General features: G+C 40.2%; 1 protein-coding gene across 3 annotated transcripts in view; it reads left to right on the top strand.

Annotated features, from left to right (window-relative positions):
- Positions 1-1168: 1168 nt before the first annotated feature.
- Positions 1169-17974, top strand: part of VSIG4 (V-set and immunoglobulin domain containing 4) — a 32397-nt gene continuing 15591 nt past the window's right edge. The window contains exons 1-3 of one of the 3 annotated variants that reach the window (XM_032619354.1): positions 1169-1348; positions 7066-7422; positions 8190-8471. In XM_032619354.1, coding sequence (XP_032475245.1) covers positions 1294-1348; positions 7066-7422; positions 8190-8471 — 694 coding nt within the window. In that variant the 5' untranslated portion in view covers positions 1169-1293. The remainder of the gene's footprint in view (positions 1349-7065; positions 7423-8189; positions 8472-17974) is intronic. The other 2 variants (XM_032619353.1, XM_032619355.1) reach the window with 2 other exon arrangements.

Genomic DNA, 17974 nt, shown 5'->3' with positions numbered 1-17974 from the left:
ATAGACAAGTGGGATTGAAACTGGGAGGCAGAGGGGCTTGACAGAATTCCTTGTGATAATGGCAGGGCCTGAAAATCTGAAGTCTCCTCTTAGCCCTTGAACAACTCCAAATCATCTGTATGTAAACATGCTTTGACAAGCATGTGGAGGAGATAATGTCTCTCTTTGGAGTCCCACTCCCCCTCTCTTTAAAGCTCATGCCTCCCCAACCAAGGTCTCTCTATCCCTCTAATCAAAAAGAAAGCTAAATTCAGATGTTACCCACACTTCAGTATGAATTTGTTGGATGTATTTTTCTTTTGGAAGTGTTTATATTTTCAAATATTAGTGGATTGTTGTCAGTGTCAAACTTGGAGGTAGACTTCTGGTGGACTTACAGTCACTCTTGGGCCTGTGAAAAGAAGTAATTAAGCTTCCCATAAGGCTTAATATCACTCTCTCACAGATCAGGGGTATGTACCAATTGAAAGCCACTGAAAACATCAACCTAATAGAGCGCACCACTCAGGTCAATTGGCAAGTACATTGGATGCTAGACTTAACTTTCCCACAAAATAAATAAATAATAGATTCCTTGTGAGCAGTAATGGGAACTAATGTGTACCCTTACCACTAAAGAGGCAGAGCTATTGGAGAAAGTAATTCAAAGAGCTTTCCCTATATGAGATATGGGGGTATATTCCCTCATAACCGTCTTACTCATGGGCTTACAAATTATTTAAGCATTGGTGTATAAAAATGTCTTTCATAAACTTAATCTCTGTATTCTGAGGCCCATAGGCACCCACCTCCAACACTCTTTATTTGCATACACTGAACAGACGGGGTTAACTGTATGACTGCTGAATATTGCATAGGCCAGCAAAGTTGATCTTTTCTACTTGGGCCCACCAGAAAGGAAAACACTCCCATACTGAAGGGAGCAGACTCATCCCAAAACTCATTCCTCAACCTCATCTTGTTGAGGAAACACAAGTAAACACAGCTTGAGAGATCAAAGACCAGAAGCCCCTATTGGCTCCAGGGAAAGTCAAGTCAATAGTCTTAGCAGGGGGAGGAATTGCTTCACTCACACTTAAACCTCCAACCCCAGGCAGGGGAGGGAAGGGTGTTCTCATGTGACTTGTGCTGAAATAGGGAAGGAAGGGGAATTTGAGATGGGACTGGGAGTCCGAGCGAGAGATATAGGGAAGAAAAGGAAGTGAGCAGGCACAGACACTGGCAGCCATCAGGAGTTCAAGTCTTTTTGACAGCAGGAGGCTGGAAGAAAGGACAGAAGTGGTTCTGGCTGTGATGGAGCTCTTACTGGGCCTACTGCTCCTGCACCACCTATTGGTGGTCACCTATGGTAAGGTAGCAAAAGGGGTCTGGCTGCTACTGCTGGCACAGGCAAAAAGCTGGGGGTTGGGGAGAGGCGGGATTGAACGCCTACTGAGGAAAGCCTACTCCTGCTGACTAGGTGAGTGTTCTCAGCCAATGCTCCCAGCTTTCTCAGCTTTTGGCAGAAAAAAGGGAGGAGGTTGAAATCTATTGAAGAAGCTAGGAGATAATTTTGGGTAGAAATTGGAAAGGATCCTCTCTCGGAAAACATCCACATGATTTTCTAGTACCTGTCATATCTCAGGGGCATTAAAAATGTGCCCAATGCCACCCAAATCCCTCCCCAATCTGTTGCCCTTCATCTGAAATTCTACCACTATACCTTTACCCCCATGCTACCAGGTTTTGATCCTTGTTAAGGGATACAACCCCCAAAAGAAATAATGTTGTCAGGAGCTAGATGGGACCTTAGAAGTAACTTAGATCCACATTTCACTGTTATGAACAGGTGTTCAGAATATTTGTTCACATTCTTGCAGTGACTGAGAATTCACTATTTGTCCAGACCATCTAAAAAGGCAGCTTCAACTGTTAGAAAGTTCTTCCTTGTGTTGAACTAAATCAAATTCCCTGTGGCTTCCATCCAAACACCCCAGCCTTGTTTCTTGGAGACACAGATAATATATCTTCTCCCTCTATGCTGTGACAACTCTTTAGAGTCCTGAGGACAGAAACCATGTCCCTTTGATTCATCTCTTCTCGAAGCTAAACAGCCTTATCTCCTTCAACTGTTCTTCACAGAACTTGGTTTCTTACCACTTCCTGGGTTATCTCACTTCCCTGTGGACATAGTCCAGTTTGTCTGGGCTATTTGTGGGGGCTTAATGCTGGACACATACCCCAAAAGAGGATTGACTATCCCATAGTAGCATTATTTTGTGGGGTCTTACTCCATCCTCATTTATACCCCTGAAAATTGAAATAGCCTTTTTAGGAAACTGAGCCTGATAATAGCTAAGTGAAATCCAGGATAGGGTAAAAGATTCTTTGATGCACCCCTGTTTATTCCATATCCTTAGAGGGAGAGACTAGATGAGTGTTAACTTGGTGCCCTTTTTGTGGTTAGAAAGAACCCAGCTTTCCATAACTGACTCAGATTAAACCACCTTGTCCTGGGGCTCTGTGACCCATTAAATTCTAGAACCTCAAAGTTAGAAAAGGAACACTGAGTTAAGTCACCCAAGAAGGAAAATAATTTGCTCCAGGGCACAGAGCATTAGCAGCAGAGTTAATGTTCCTAAAAATTACCGTTCTTTCTACAACTACAATATTTTCACTATCTAACATGTTTTAGAGTGCACCACTCTACCTTCTCCAAATCTGTTGATTTGAGCTGGGAATTAAAGAGGCAGGACTGGAGCTCAGAGGAACAGTTTGTAAATGTTAAATTTAAATCACGTGTGTATGTGTGTGAGTGCATGTTCCCTCCACAGCCTGTGAGGGTCCTTTAGACCTGGAAGCAGGTCTTCCATTTGCATGGAGGGTCTTACACCACAGACCTGAGACTGTGGACAAACTCAACAGCCGATAACGCTTTCTGTCTCCCTTCATCTCAGTATCCCCAACCCATCTATATAGTTAGATCAGCTTGGCTGGCCTTAGAAGATCCTGTCAGCTGGACAAATCTGTAGGACTGTGGCTTAACTTCTAAAAAGCCTCTAGATCTAAGACATATGTTGAAATAATCACAATAAAAATAAGTCCTAATATTTGCATTTTATAAAAACTATAAACATTTTATAAATACCTATTATCTTAGCTAATCTTCTTTTGAGGACGCATCCCAAGAGGAGGAGAGAGGCCAAACACAGAGGTGCAGGGTCATTGGAAGATCTCACCATCTTTGTTTGATGATGGGAGAAGGAAAATTCAAGATGGAATCCATAATGGATCTCATAAAAGGGGCCACGTACCCCAAACTAGGCCTTTTCTTGATTTAGTATCATCACACAGACCACAGAACGTTGATTTTCAAAGTCCAGGTCCCAGGACCAGAGTGGGCCTCAGTAATATGCGTTCTTTCTCAAGCCAAAACTTTTTTCAACAAAGCCCTTTGAGTACATGCTCAGTCCTTTTCTTTCTTCTGAGGGGATGCAATATTTGCAGGAAATTCAATCCTTTCATGAGGGAGGAGAGCTAAGCTCTGAAGTTCTGGGAAAGGTTTCTCAGGAAGCAGCTGGCAGATGGGGGAATTATTTTTCAGGCAGTCAGGAGGATATTATCTAGCCCTAGGATAACACCCATTAAACCATGTCAAATAGGCCCAGATAAGGAGTTGCTGGTTTCTGTTGTAGCTGGTGGATTAATCAGTTAAAAAAGTAAAAAGGCAGTGTAGGAGCTGAAAGACTTCATTCTAGGCCTCCAGGCCAAGCTCTGCTCGTGCTCTCTGTGTGACTTTGAGTAAGCATCTTTCTCTCTCTGGGCCTCAGCTTGTCCACATGTACCATGAGGGAGTGTGACTAAGTGGTTTCTAAAAGCCCTTTGAGCTATGCCATACTGAAAGTCTCCAAATTCTCTCCTGCCTGATACTTCAAACCCTGTTGTACCAAGTACCTCACCATTTGGTGGTCTGCATAGATCCATAATGGGCAGAGCATCCCCCTAATAGTTGGGACTTTCCTGAAATAGATTTTCCTCTACCCAATCTTCCAGGAAAGTCAGGAGTATTGTTGAATTTGGCCAACATTTCACATTGGCTGCCAAGCCAGTCCTGTCACTAAAGTGTCCTCTCTGGTTTCCTTATAACCCAGGGATGACCTATTACCTACCCATAACTTGGTAGGTCCCAGCAAAATGGAAAGGCAAACTCCTTACTTTCTCATGTATTAACTTCTCCTTCAGGTCATTATTAAAGCAGACAATGACCCAATCTAATGAATCTGTCCACCCTGAGTAAGACATATTGAGGATTTCTAGGATAAGAAGAATCAATACAAATATGTGAAGTTTCTCTTGAGGCATGGGACAGGACTAGCATTTATCCCACACCTACTGAATGCCAGCCACTATGCTAGGTGCTTTCACACTTATGAGCTCATTTTATCATCATAATAACACTCCATGGAAGGTTTACTATTACCTCTATTTTGCTGATAATGACCTAAAACTCAGTCAGGCTTAGCAATTTACCCAAGGTCACACAGAGAGATATATGGTAAGGCAGACCTTAAACTTAGATTGGTGTTATTCTTCTTACTACATCATGCAGTCCTTCACTGTCCTCCTGATCTCACTAGGTGCAGTGCTCCTACTCAGTGTTTCTCTAGGCTCTTTGTGCACCAGAGGAAGAGTTGGAAGGTAAAAACTTATGCTATTGAAGTTACCTTCATTTTGGAGGTCAGGGTACATGAGGAATGGTACATTGTCCTCTTTCTTGTGATACCCTGTGCCTACCATACACTGTCTCTTCATGCTACTGATGAAACAGGAAGAATAAGAGGAGAGAAGAACAAGAAGAAAAAGGAGGAGTAACAGGAGCAAGATGGAATAATGGGTGAAAGGAATAAAGGAGAAGGGAAGGAAAAGAGTAAAAGGGGGAAAATATGCCATTCTTGGATGTCTTGTTACTAACTATGCCCCACTCTCCTATTCTGGGATGGAGAAGTGAAGCCTGACCCACTTCTAGAAGTAAGACTGGGAAATTGGGAGTGACTGCCCATATTTTTGACAGACCAGAGTGAGCTATGTGAGAATCTCCAGCAAGTTTCCAGAGAGAGTAATGCAAGACAGGCCTTGCAGCCCCGCTATGTCAAAGGGAAAACATATATTCACAGACAGGCATTTTTCGCTGCTCCAGCTGTCCTCACAACAAAATGCTGTTTTGTTGTCCTAGAAGGAAGGGAAGTATGAGGATACTTTTCAGAGTTGGAGAAGGATATTTGGGAGGGCTGGAGTAAGATTAAACCGAAAGGGTCAAATAGTTTTCAAGGGGCTTAAGGCTGGTATGCTTGTGCTTACAGGTGAGCAAAAATATATATGGGCATGTGTGCTCATGACGATGATAAGCTGTATCTGCATGCATATGGAGGCAGGAACTGTCAATAGCACAGTGGAACCCACTACCTGGTGAAAGCTCACCACCAGCTAGAACATGTAATTATTTAATTTATGCTTTCATTAAGTCTATTAGCACTGAACCATCTAAGATTGGAAGAGACCTTAAAGAATAATGCTGTTCAAGACCTAAACAAAGCTCAGAACTTGCCCTAGACAGCTTAGTCCATCATGGACAGCTCTGATTAATTATAAAATTCATTTTTAGGGAAAACCAAAATCTGCCTGTATTGTGCTCCCATTTGTGGATCTGAGTTTTTCTCTCTGCCCTGTTTGAAACTCTCCAGATAGAATGTGGTGGACCTAGCAACATGGACCCATGTTTATTTATTATTGTTTATTCAAGGCTTTTATCTTGGCCAAAATATGCTGGTTATGTACTAGAGTCCCAGGTGAGGGCACAGGCCAAAGGCTAAACTTTAGTAACCCCATTGATAGAAGCCCTGGTACTTGGCAATACATTATGGGAGCTAGCCCCCACCCCAACTTCCATCTGCTTGACTGAAGCCTGGGAATACTAGGCTATATAAAAAGTTTTTATTCATCAATAGCTTGCACTTTGAAACAACCTCTCCTGAGAGAGATATAAAGACATATCTAAATACAATCTCTCACTCCTGACCCCAGTTAAATAAAACACAAAATCCTCAAGATATTAGCTTATGGATGGATATTGCTGATGGAAGGTGGTGGCTCTCTCAACACCCACAAATTCCCCCCCCCTTAGTTTCCTTTCCCAGCAAGCCAAGAATTAATCACCCTTTGGTCCTACCATCATTCCTACCACAGCCAGGTCTAGGATTATACTCAGAACTTTTTCCCCTCCAGACCTTTTCATCTCCATTCCTCCTCAGCATGAAATTTTCCAATGTACCTTTGCTGACAACTCAGAGAAACCAATAGGGAAATAAACAAAGAAAGGATAGAAATCAGAAGAAAAAAGTCAAGCTTACAAATTACAGGTTTAACACTTAACAATAACTAAAGATTTTGTTAAACAGGAATGCATCTCACACAAGTTTCCACCCTCAAAATTGTCCTTTGTCTGCCTCTTTCCTCCCTTCCAGAAAAGAGCTTTAGTCTAAGGACCCAATCTGAGCCTTTCTGAAGGAGCAATGGGGAATTAGTGGGGCAGATAGCCCTTTCCTTCTGAGCCTTGAAGCCACCACATTTATCCAGGTACATAATTACATACAGTAAAATAGCCCAGACCCAACTGCTCAGCATTTGCTTCCACACTTCTTTTGCAAAATGTTGAAAGACGTATCTTTCATGGATTTACAGAACGTTAGTTTGTAGAATCGTTAGAGATCATTCCTTTCAGATTCTCTACATTATATACAAAGAAAATGGGTCCTCCATGGTGAAAGGTGACTTACCCAGGGTCACCTCACAGCAAGGCAGTGACAGGGAAAGGACTTGAAACTCACAAGAGCTAAACAACCTTAAGGGCTTTCCTTCTAAGGACTGGTTCTGATTGATGGGAGGGCTGGCGGAGAACAAAAGGGCATGGGAAATCTGAAAGTATGAGTTAAGGCCTTGTTTCTCAAAAGCCTCTCTGCCATTGCCATCTTAGCCCCCAGGTGGGTGTGCCATCTGTGTCTGCTTCCTTCTTCTGTTCCCCCTCTTCAGGCCATCCCATCCTGAAAGTGCCTGAGAGTGTGACAGGGCCTTGGAAAGGGGATGTAAATATTCCCTGCACCTATGGTCCTCTGCAAGGCTATACACAAGTCTTGGTAAAGTGGCTGGTACAACGTGGCTCAGACCCAGTCACCATCTTTTTACGTGACTCTTCTGGAGACCATATCCAGCAAGCAAAATACCGGGGCCGCCTGCATGTAAACCACAAGGTTCCAGGAGATGTGTCCCTCCAACTGAATACCCTGGAGATGGATGACCGGAGCCACTACACATGTGAAGTCACTTGGCAGACCCCTAATGGCAACCAAGTCGTGAGAGATAAGATCATTGAACTCCGTGTCCAGAAACGTGAGTCACTGTGGGTGTTAGGAAAGTACTGGTAAGCAAAAACCTGATAGAGGACTGTAATCCTAGAAAACACTGAGAAACCCAGAGACCTCTGTTTACATTTACATAGTCTCTCTTCAGTTATATGTGCTAATCAGAGGAAGTGGACAGGCAGAGCATCCTCAGTGATATCACTCTCGTGGCAGAATTTAAATGTTGGGAAGGCTTTCTGGCCTTCAAATCTCTACCACTTCAAGTGTCCCAGAAATTCCTACATCGATAGCCTGATTGCTTCCTTGGACTCTGAGTCTTAAAATCCATAAAAATGAGTATATCTGATCAGGATATTGGAGAGTGGATAGATGCTGGCAGAGAAACTCTGGGAAAAGGGATGCATGGATTAGTCAAGATAAACTTAACTGACTTGACAATTTTACAGAGTTCTGACCCCTGGTAATCCCAAACTGCATATAATCCAAAAACTCTACTTGAGCAAAACAACAACAACAAAGCCTGTTTGTTGTTGTTGTTGTTGTTTTTAGTCAGTTGATTGTTTTAACTCCAGATAACCCAAATCCCCAGATAATACAAAATGATACCTAATCTTCCAAAAGGAAGTTATTTTTATTTAAGTTGTCCTATTCCCTTTTTCCTCCCCATGTCAGGAGTCCCTTTTAGTTCCCTTTGCAGATATATTCATACCCCTAGACTCAGCAGGGATGACTCAGCCTTGTGTTCCCATACCCTTGTAACTTCTCAGAGCCTCCTCTCTTGTCTTCCCTTTGCAGTTTCTGTTTCCAAACCCACAGTGACGACTGGCAGTGGCTATGGCTTCATGGTACCCCAGGGAATGAGGATTAGCCTTCAATGCCAGGCTTGGGGTTCTCCTCCCATCAGTTATGTGTGGTACAAGGAACAGACTAACAACCAAGAACCCATCAAAGTAGGAGTCTTGAGTACCTTACTCTTCAAGCCTGCAGTGGTGACAGACTCAGGCTCCTATTTCTGTGCTGCCAAGGGCCGGTTAGGCTCTGAGCAGCACAGTGACACTGTGAAGTTTGTAGTCAAAGGTGAGCAATTCCCTTTCCTGGTGAGCATTTCAATGGACTACCTTGTTCCAGAGATACGTCAGTATATGCCTTTATTCCAGAGAAGAGAGGTTGGGGCAGGGTGGGAAGGGAGTCCTGGGTTGTTCAATCACAAAGAAAAAATTCTGGACTGGGGACAATAGGGGTGGAGACAATGCCTGTCATGTTGTAGGTTAAGTAGATGAAAATGGTAAAGGGAAAAGTGACATTTACTAGGTACATTTATTTGCCAGATACAATGCACAAGAAGTCGGCACATGTTTTCTCATTGAATCCCACAAATATCTCATGAGATACCCTTATTTTACAGAAAAGGAAACTAAAAGTCAGGAAGGGAAACCTACTTGTCCAGGGGCTCAGAGCTTGGAAGTTCAGGGCAGTATTTGTACTCAGATTTCATGCTCTTTCCACTATGTCTGATTGCCTCTCATGGTGGAACCTATATCAGCTCCTGGGCACCCTTTGGGATACTTTTTGTTTGTTTGTTTTTGTTGTGCTTTGTTTGGTGTGTTTTTTGTTGTTATTTTGTTGGTTGATTATGTTTGGTTTTGCTTTATGAAATAAAGCCCAGATCTCTGCATAGTTTCTTTAAATCCCCCCCCCCACTCTTTTTTCCTAAAGCCAAATGCAAGTTCTGGTTGAAGTCTCGATGAAGATTGACTATGCTTAATCAAGGTCAGATTATTTATTAAAGAATTATTTGGGAATACTACAAACTGTTTACATAAAGATTGTAGGCTGGGATTTAAGTGATCAGCTCAGCAGTGATATGTCCAAATGAGTCTTGTTACCTTTCAAGAAATCTCTTTGGAAGGAAAGATACTTATTTCAATAAGGTTTCTATTTCCCAAAACATGTTGAGTACTAACTGCCTTTAGGAGATTATCCTCAGAGCCACCTGAAAATTATTATCCTCTGAGGCCAACTCTGTATAACAAAAGTGAACAAACTGTCTCCTTCCACTTGGGTTAGGAGACCGATGTTGGTTTGAGACTCCTGTTTTGCCTGCAAGGATTTGTTTCCCAAAATTGAATTGTAATGAGGATGTGTGCTGTAGGATTTGGTCTGTTAGCTTAGGTGGGAATAAGGGCAGTCTCATTCTGAGAGAATTATATGGACACTGGCCCAGTTCTCTGAGAGTCGATAATCTGGTCAAGCAGAGAGAGCAAAACATGGGCAGAAAGTCCAAGAATGTGTACTTCATAAAGGGACAAGTTGAACATTCTCACCTTTCTGAGTTTGTTTCTAGTCCTTCTGGGGAGGATCTTGCTCACAACCAATCAGCCTGTCTATTCCTTATCTAGTCCATGTTCACAGGTCACAGAGCTGTTAGGCAGTGCTCACAATTGAGCTCTCTGACAGATAAGGAAATTGAGGCTCAGAGAAGTTACACCCTTCCCTGTTCTCTAAGCCAAGCTACTATCTCTTGGCTTCCTCTACCTGCCTCTTTTGCACCTCAATCTGGTCCCATGAGTCTGGTCACTTGTTTCATCTCTGTCCTACATAGCTCTCAGCTCCTCATCCATCCCCTCACCCTCTGTGATGTTCCTTAATTCTGGAAAAAGCACAGAGGTGCATTGGTGCCACTTTAGTTTCATGCTCTGTGACATCAACTGCCTGTCCCCATGCTGTATGCCAATCAATTTGCTCATCTATGTTCCATTCCTTATAACAGCTATTCAGAATACTTTCTGCCTTATCTCATGTCCCCAGCCCTGCTCCCAGAAGATGAGGTCACCTTCTCCTTCTTTGAGAAGACCCAGACCCCTGCCCTCAGATGTAAATTCTATCAACCACCCTCTCTACTTTGACATTTCCCTGCCCATTCTCTCTTGGCTCAGAGTAAGATGTGTCTTTCTTCTCTCCACAGTAAACCTTCTACCTCAGCTCTTTACCTCAACTACTCCAACTCCCTGCTTCACCCATTATCCTCTACATAAGCCTAAAATGTATGTATGTACATGTGTGTGTATGTATATATGTATAATATATGTATAATGTAAGCCTAATATACATATATATGTAAATAACATACATATATATGTTATTTTAAAAAACGTTTTCGGGCTTCCCTGGTGGCACAGTGGTTGAGAGTCCACCTGACGATGCAGGGGACACGGGATCGTGCCCCGGTCCGGGAAGATCCCACATGCTGCGGAGCGGCTGGGCCCGTGAGCCATGGCTGCTGAGCCTGTGCTTCCGGAGCCTGTGCTCCGCAATGGGAGAGGCCACAACAGTGAGAGGCCCGCGTTCCGCAAAAAAATTAAAAATAAAAAAAGAATAAAAAATAAACGTTTTCTTCATCTGCCACACCACCTCTCTCCTATGGCCACTACCAACCTATTAAAAAAGGTAGTTTTCACTGGCTGTCTCTCCCTATTTAGCACAACATAACTTTGTAAACTGGAGTCATCACTTCCAAATCTCCAAAACCCAAGATATCTTTATTCACATCTTTGCTCCTTTGTCATAAATTAATTGTCCATATAAGTGTGAGTTTATTTATGGGCTCTCAATTTTGTTCCATTCCATCTTTGTGCCAGCAACATACTCTTTTGATTACTACAGCTTTGTAGTATAGTTTGAAATCAGGGACTGTGATGCCTCCAGCTTTGTTCTTCCTCAAGATTGTTTTAGGTTATTCTGCATTTTTTGTGGTTCCACACAAATTTTAGAATTATTTGTTTTAGTTCTGGGAAATATGCCATTGGAATTGGGACAAGGATTGCATCAAATCTGTAGATTGTTTTGGATAGTATAGACATTTTAACAATACTACTTCTTCCAATCAATAAAAATGGGATATCTCTCCAATTATTTATGTCTTCAATTTCTTTCATCAGTGTCTTACAGTTTTCAGTGTACAGGTCTTTCACCATCTTGGTTAAATTTATTCCTAAGTATTTTACATTTTTGATACAACTATAAATTGGATTATTTTCTTCATTTATCTTTCTGATAGTTCATTATTAGTATGTAGAAATGCCACAAATTTCTGTATATTGATTTTGTGTCCTGTTATTTTACTGAATTCATTTATTAGTTTTAAAAGACTTTTGGTGGTCTTTAGGTTTCTCTTTATATAGTATCACGTCTACCTTCAAATAGTGAAAATTTTACTTCTTCCATTCCAATTTGGGAGGCTTTTATTCTAAAATTATTTTCTTAAATTTAATTTTGGATTGTTCATTGCTAGCGTACAGAAATACAACAGATATTTGTATATTGAACTTATATCCTGCAATCTTGCTAAACTCATTTATTAGCTCTAATCATTGTTTTGCGGATTCATTTTTTTTATATAAAACATTGAAAACCAGGCCCCTAGATAACCACTTTGGTTTCTTGTTTATAGGAGGCATAATTTCTTTACATATATATATATATATATATATATATATATATATACTTATTTATTTATTTATATATTTATTTACATACATTACATCTTTCTTGGAGTATAATTGCTTTACAATGGTGTGTTGGTTTCTGCTTTATAACAAAGTGAATAAGTTATACATATACATACGTTCCCATATCTCTTGCATCTCCCTCCCTCCCACCCTCCCTATCCCACCCCTCCAGGCGGTCACAAAGCACCGAGTTGATCTCCCTGTGATATGCGGCTGCTTCCCACTAGTTATCTACCTTACGTTTGGCAGTGTATATATGTCCATGCCTCTCTCTCACTTTGTCACAGCTTACTCTTCCCCCTCCCCATATCCTCAAGTCCATTCTCTAGTAGGTCCTGTCTTTATTCCTGTCTTACCCCAAGGTTCTTCATGATATTATTTTTTCTTAAATTCCATATATATGTGTTAGCATACGGTACTTGTCTTTCTCGTTCGGACTTACTTTACTCTGTATGACAGACTCGAGGTCTATCCACCTCATTACAAATAGCTCAATTTCGTTTCATTTTATGGCTGAGTAATATTCCATTGTATATATATGCCACATTTTCTTTATCCATTCATCCGATGATGGACCATTAGGTTGCTTCCACATCCTGGCTATTGTAAAGAGAGCTGCAATGAACATTTTGGTACATGACTCTTTTTGAATTATGGTTTATTCAGGGTATGTGCTCAGTAGTGGGATTGCTGGGTCATATGGTAGTTCTATTTGTAGTTTTTTAAGGAACATCCATACTGTTCTCCATAGTGGCTATAATAATTCACATTCCCACCAGCAGTGCAAGAGTGTTCCCTTTTCTCCACACCCTCTCCAGAATTTATTGTTTCTAGATATTTTGATGATGGCCATTCTGACTTGTGTGAGATGATATTTCATTGTAGTTTTGATTTGCATTTCTCTAATGATTAATGATGTTGACCATTCGTTCATGTTTTTGTTGGCAGTCTGTATATCTTCTTTGGAGAAATGTCTATTTAGGTCTTCTGCCCACTTTTGGATTGGGTTGCTTGTTTTTCTTTTTATTGAGCTGTATGAGCTGCTTATAAATTTTGGAAATTAATCCTTTGTCAGTTGCTTCATTAGCAAATATTTTCTCCCATTCAGAGGGTTGTCTTTTGGTCTTGTTTAAGGTTTCCTTTGCTTTGCAAAAGCTTTTAAGTTTCATTAGGTCCCATTTGTTTATTTTTGTTTGTATTTCCATTTCTCTAAGAGGTGGGTCAAAAAGGATCTTGCTGTGATTTATGTCATAGAGTGTTCTGCCTATGTTTTCCTCTAAGAGTTTGATAGTTTCTGGCCTTACATTTAGGTCTTTAATCCATTTTGAGCTTATTTTTGTGTATGGTGTTAGGGAGTGATCTAATCTCATACTTTTACATGTACCTGTTCAGTTTTCCCAGCACCACTTATTGAAGATGCTGTCCATTCTCCGCTGTACATTCCTGCCTCCTTTATCAAAGATAAGGTGACCATATTGCGTGGGTTTATCTCTGGGCTTTCTATCCTGTTCCATTGAACTATCTTTCTGTTTTTGTGCCAGTACCATACTGTCTTGATTACTGTAGCTTTCTAGTATAGTCTAAAGTCAGGGAGCCTGATTCCTCCAGATCCATTTTTCGTTCTCAAGATTGCTTTGGCTATTCGGAGTTTTTTGTGTTTCCATACAAATTGTGAATTTTTTTGTTCTAGTTCTGTGGAAAATGCCAGTGGTAGTTTGATAGGGATTGCATTGTATCTGTAGATTGCTACGGGTAGTACAGTCATTTTCACAATGTTGATTCTTCCAATCCAAGAACATGGTATATCTCTCCATCTATTTGTATCATCTTTAATTTCTTTCATCAGTGTCTTATACTTTTTTGCATACAGGTCTTTGGTCTCCTCAGGTAGGTTTATTCCTAGATATTTTATTCTTTTTGTTGCAATGATAAATGGGAGTGTTTTCTTGATTTCATTTTCAGATTTTTCATCATTAATGTATAGGAATGCCAGAGATTTCTGTGCATTAATTTGGTATCCTGCTACTTTACCAAATTCATTGATTAGCTCTAGTAGTTTTCTGGTAGCATCTTTAGGATTCTCTATGAATAGTATCATGTCATCTGCAAATAGTGACAGCTTTACTTCTTCTTTTCCAATGTGGATTCCTTTTACTTCTTTTTCTTCTCTGATTGCAGTGGCTAAAACTTCCAAAATTATATTGAATATGAGTGGTGAGAGTGGACCACCTTGTCTTGTTACTGATCTTAGTGGAAATTCTTTCATGTTTTCACCATCGAGGACGATGTTGGCTGTGGGTTTGTCATATATGCCCTTTATTATGTTGAGGAAAGTTCACTCTATGCCTACATTTTGCAGGGTTTTTATCATAAATGGGTGTTGAATTTTGTCAAAAGATTTGTCTGCATCTCTTGAGATGATCATATGGTTTTTCTTCTTCAGTTTGTTAATATGGTGTATCACACTGATTGATTTGCGTATATTGAAGAATCCTTGCATTCCTGGAATAAACCCCACTTGATCATGGTGTATGATCCTTTCAATGTGCTGTTGGATTCTGTTTGATAGTATTTTGTAGAGGATTTGTGCATCTATGTTCATCAGTGATATTGGCCTGTAGTTTTCTTTCTTTGTGACATCCTTTTCTGGTTTTGGTATCAAGGTGATAGTGGCCACGTAGAATGAGTTTGGAAGTGTTCCTCCCTCTGCTATATTTTGGAAGAGTTTGAGAAAAGTAGGTGTTAGCTCTTCTCTAAATATTTGGTAGAATTCACCTGTGAAGCCATCTGGTCCTGGGATTTCGACTGTTGGAAGATTTTTAATCACAGTTTCAACTTCAGTGCTTGTGATTGGTCTGTTCATATTTTCTATTTCTTCCTGATTCAGTCTTGGCAGGTCATGCATTTCTAAGAATTTGTCCATTTCTTCCAGGTTGTCCATTATATTGGCATAGAGTTGTTTGTAGTAATCTCTCATGATCTTTTGTATTTGTGAAGTGTCCGTTGTTACTTGCCCTTTTTCATTTCTAATTCTATTGATTTGAGTCTTCTCCCTTTTTTTCTTGATGAGTCTGGCTAATGGTTTATCAATTTTGTTTATCTTCTCAAAGAACCAGCTTTTAGTTTTATTGATCTTTTCTATCATTTCCTTCATTTCTTTTTCATTTATTTCTGATCTGGTTTTATGCTTTCTTTCCTTCTGGTAACTTTGGGTTTCTTTTTTTCTTCTTTCTCTAACTGCTTTAGTCACAAGGTTAGGCTGCTTATTCGAGATGTTTCCTGTTTCTTAAGGTAGGGTTGTAGTGCTATGAACTTCCCTCTTAGAACTGCTTTTCCTGCAACCCATAGGTTTTGGGTCATCGTGTCTCCATTGTCATTTGTTTCTAGGTATTTTTTAAATTTCCTCCTTGATTTCTTCAGTGATCACTTCATTATTAAGTAGTGTATTGTTAAGCCCCCATGTGTTTGTATTTTTTACAGATCTTTTCCTGTAATTGATATCTAGTCTCATAGCACTGTGGTCGGAAAAGATACTTGATAAAATTTCAATTTTCTTAAATATACCAAGGCTTGATTTGTGACCCAAGATATGATCTACCCAGGAGAATGGTCCATGAGCACTTGAGAAAAATGTGTATTCTGTTGTTTTTGGATGGACTGTCCTATAAATATCAATTAAGTCCATTTTGCTTAATGTATCATTTAAAGCTTGTGTTTCCTTATTTGTTTTCATTTTGGATGATCTGTCCATTGGTGAAAGTGGGGTGTTAAAATCCCGTCCTATGAGTGTGTTACTGTCGATTTCTCCTTTTATGGCTGTTAGTATTTGCCTGATGTATTGAGGTGCTCCTATGTTGGGTGCATAAATATTTACAATTGTTATAACTTCTTCTTGGATCGATCCCTTGATCAGTATGTAGTGTCCTTCTTTCTCTCTTCTAATAGTCTTTATTTTAAAGTCTATTTTGTCTTATATGAGAATTGCTACCCTAGCCTTCTTGTGGCTTCCATTTTCATGGAGTAACTTTTTCCATCCCCTAACTTTCAGTCTGTATGTGTCTCTAGGTCTGAAGTGGGTCTCTTGTAGATAGCAAATGTATGGGTCTTGTTTCTGTATCCATTCAGCCATTCTGTGTCTTTTGGTGGGAGCCTTTAGTCCTTTCATATTTAAGGTAATTATAGATATGTATGTTCGTATTCCCATTTTATTAATTGTTTTGGGTTTGTTATTATAGGTCTTTTCCTTCTCTTGTGTTTCCTGCCTAGAGAAGTTCCTTTAGCATTTGGTTTTAAGCTGGTTTTGTGGTGCTGACCTCTCTCAGCTTTTCCTTGTCTGTACAGGTTTTCATTTCTCCATCAAAACTGAATGAGATCCTTGCTGTGTAGAGTAATCTTGGTTGCAGGTTTTTCTCCTTCATCACTTTAAATATGTCCTGCCACTCCCTTCTGGCTTGCAGAGTTTCTGCTAAAAGATCAGCAGTTAACCTTATGGGGATTCCCTTTTGTGTTATTTTTCCCTTGCTGCTTTTAATATGTTTTCTTTGTATTTAAATTTTGACAATTTGATTAATATATGTCTTGGCGTATTTCTCCTTGGATTTATCCTTTATGGGACTCTCTGTGCTTCCTGGACTTGATTAACTATTTCCTTTCTCATATTAGGGAAGTTTTCAACTATAATCTCTTGACATATTTTCTCAGTCCCTTTCTTTTTCTTTTCTTCTTTTGGACCCCTATAATTCGAATGTTGGTGCATTTAATGTTGTCCCAGAGGTCTTTGAGACTGTCCTCAGGTCTTTTCATTCTGTTTTCTTTATTCTGCTCTGCACAATTTTTTCCCACTATTTTGTCTTCCAGGTCACTTTTCCGTTCTTCTGCCTCAGTTATTCTGCTATTGATCCCATCTAGAGTATTTTTTATTTCGTTTATTGTGTTGTTCATCATTGTTTGTTTCATCTTTAGTTCTTCTAGGTCCTTATTAAATGTTTCTTGCATTTTGTCTCTTCTATTTGCAAGGTTTTGGATCATCTTTACTATCATTATTCTGAATTGTTTTTCAGGTAGACCGCCTATTTCCTCTTTATTTGTTAGGTCTGGTGGGTTTTTATCTTGCTTCTTCATCGGCTGTGTTTTCCTCTGTCTTCTCATTTTGCTTATCTTACTGTGTTTGGGGTCTCCTCTTTGCAGGCTGCCGGTTCGTAGTTCCCGCTGTTATTGGTGTCTCTCTCCAGTGGCTAATGTTGGTTCAGTGGGTTGAGTAGGCTTCCTGGTGGAGGGGACTAGTGCCTGTGTTCTGGTGGATGAGGCTGGATCTTTTCTTTTTGCTGGGTAGGTCCATGTCTGGTGGGGTGTTTTGGGGTGTCTGTGCACTTATTTTGATGTTAGGCAGCCTCTCTGCTAATGGGTGGCATTGTGTTCCTGTCTTGCTAGTTGTTTGGCATAGGGTGTCCAGCACTGTAGTTTGCTGGTTGTTGAGTGAAGCTGTGTGCTGGTGTTGAGATGGGGATGTCTGGGAGATTTTCGCTGTTTGATATTATGTTGAGCTGGGTGGTCTCTTGTGGACTAGTGTCCTGAACTTGGCTCTCCCACCTCAGCGGCACAGCACTGACTCCAGGTTGCAGCACCAAGAGCCTTTCATCCACGCAGCTCAGAATAAAAGGGAGAAAAAGTAGAAAAAACAAATTAGTAGAAATAGAAAGAAAGGAGGAAAAAGAGAATGAAAGGAGGGAGGGAGGGAGGTAGGAAGGAAGGAAGGAGAGAAAGATAAAAAAAGAAATAAAGAAAATAAAGTAAAATCAAATAAAGTAAGATAAAATATAATAAAGTTATTAAAATACAAAATAATTATTAAGAAAAATAATTTTTTAAAAAACGGACGGATAGAACCGTAGGAAAAATGGTGGAAGCAAAGCTATACAGACAAAATCTCACACAGAAGCATACACATACACACTCACAAAAAGAGGAAAAGGGGAAAAAAATCATAAAACTTGCTCTCAAAGTCCACCTCCTCAATTTGGGATGATTTGTTGTCTAAAGGAGGGAAGGAAGGAAAGATAGAAAGACAGAAAG

The sequence above is a fragment of the Phocoena sinus genome, chromosome X, assembly GCF_008692025.1.
Source record: "Phocoena sinus isolate mPhoSin1 chromosome X, mPhoSin1.pri, whole genome shotgun sequence".
In the NCBI taxonomy this organism is placed as follows: Eukaryota; Metazoa; Chordata; class Mammalia; order Artiodactyla; family Phocoenidae; genus Phocoena; species Phocoena sinus.
The sequence above is the reverse complement of the archived record's forward strand: the minus strand, read 5'-3'. Positions and strand labels throughout refer to the sequence as shown.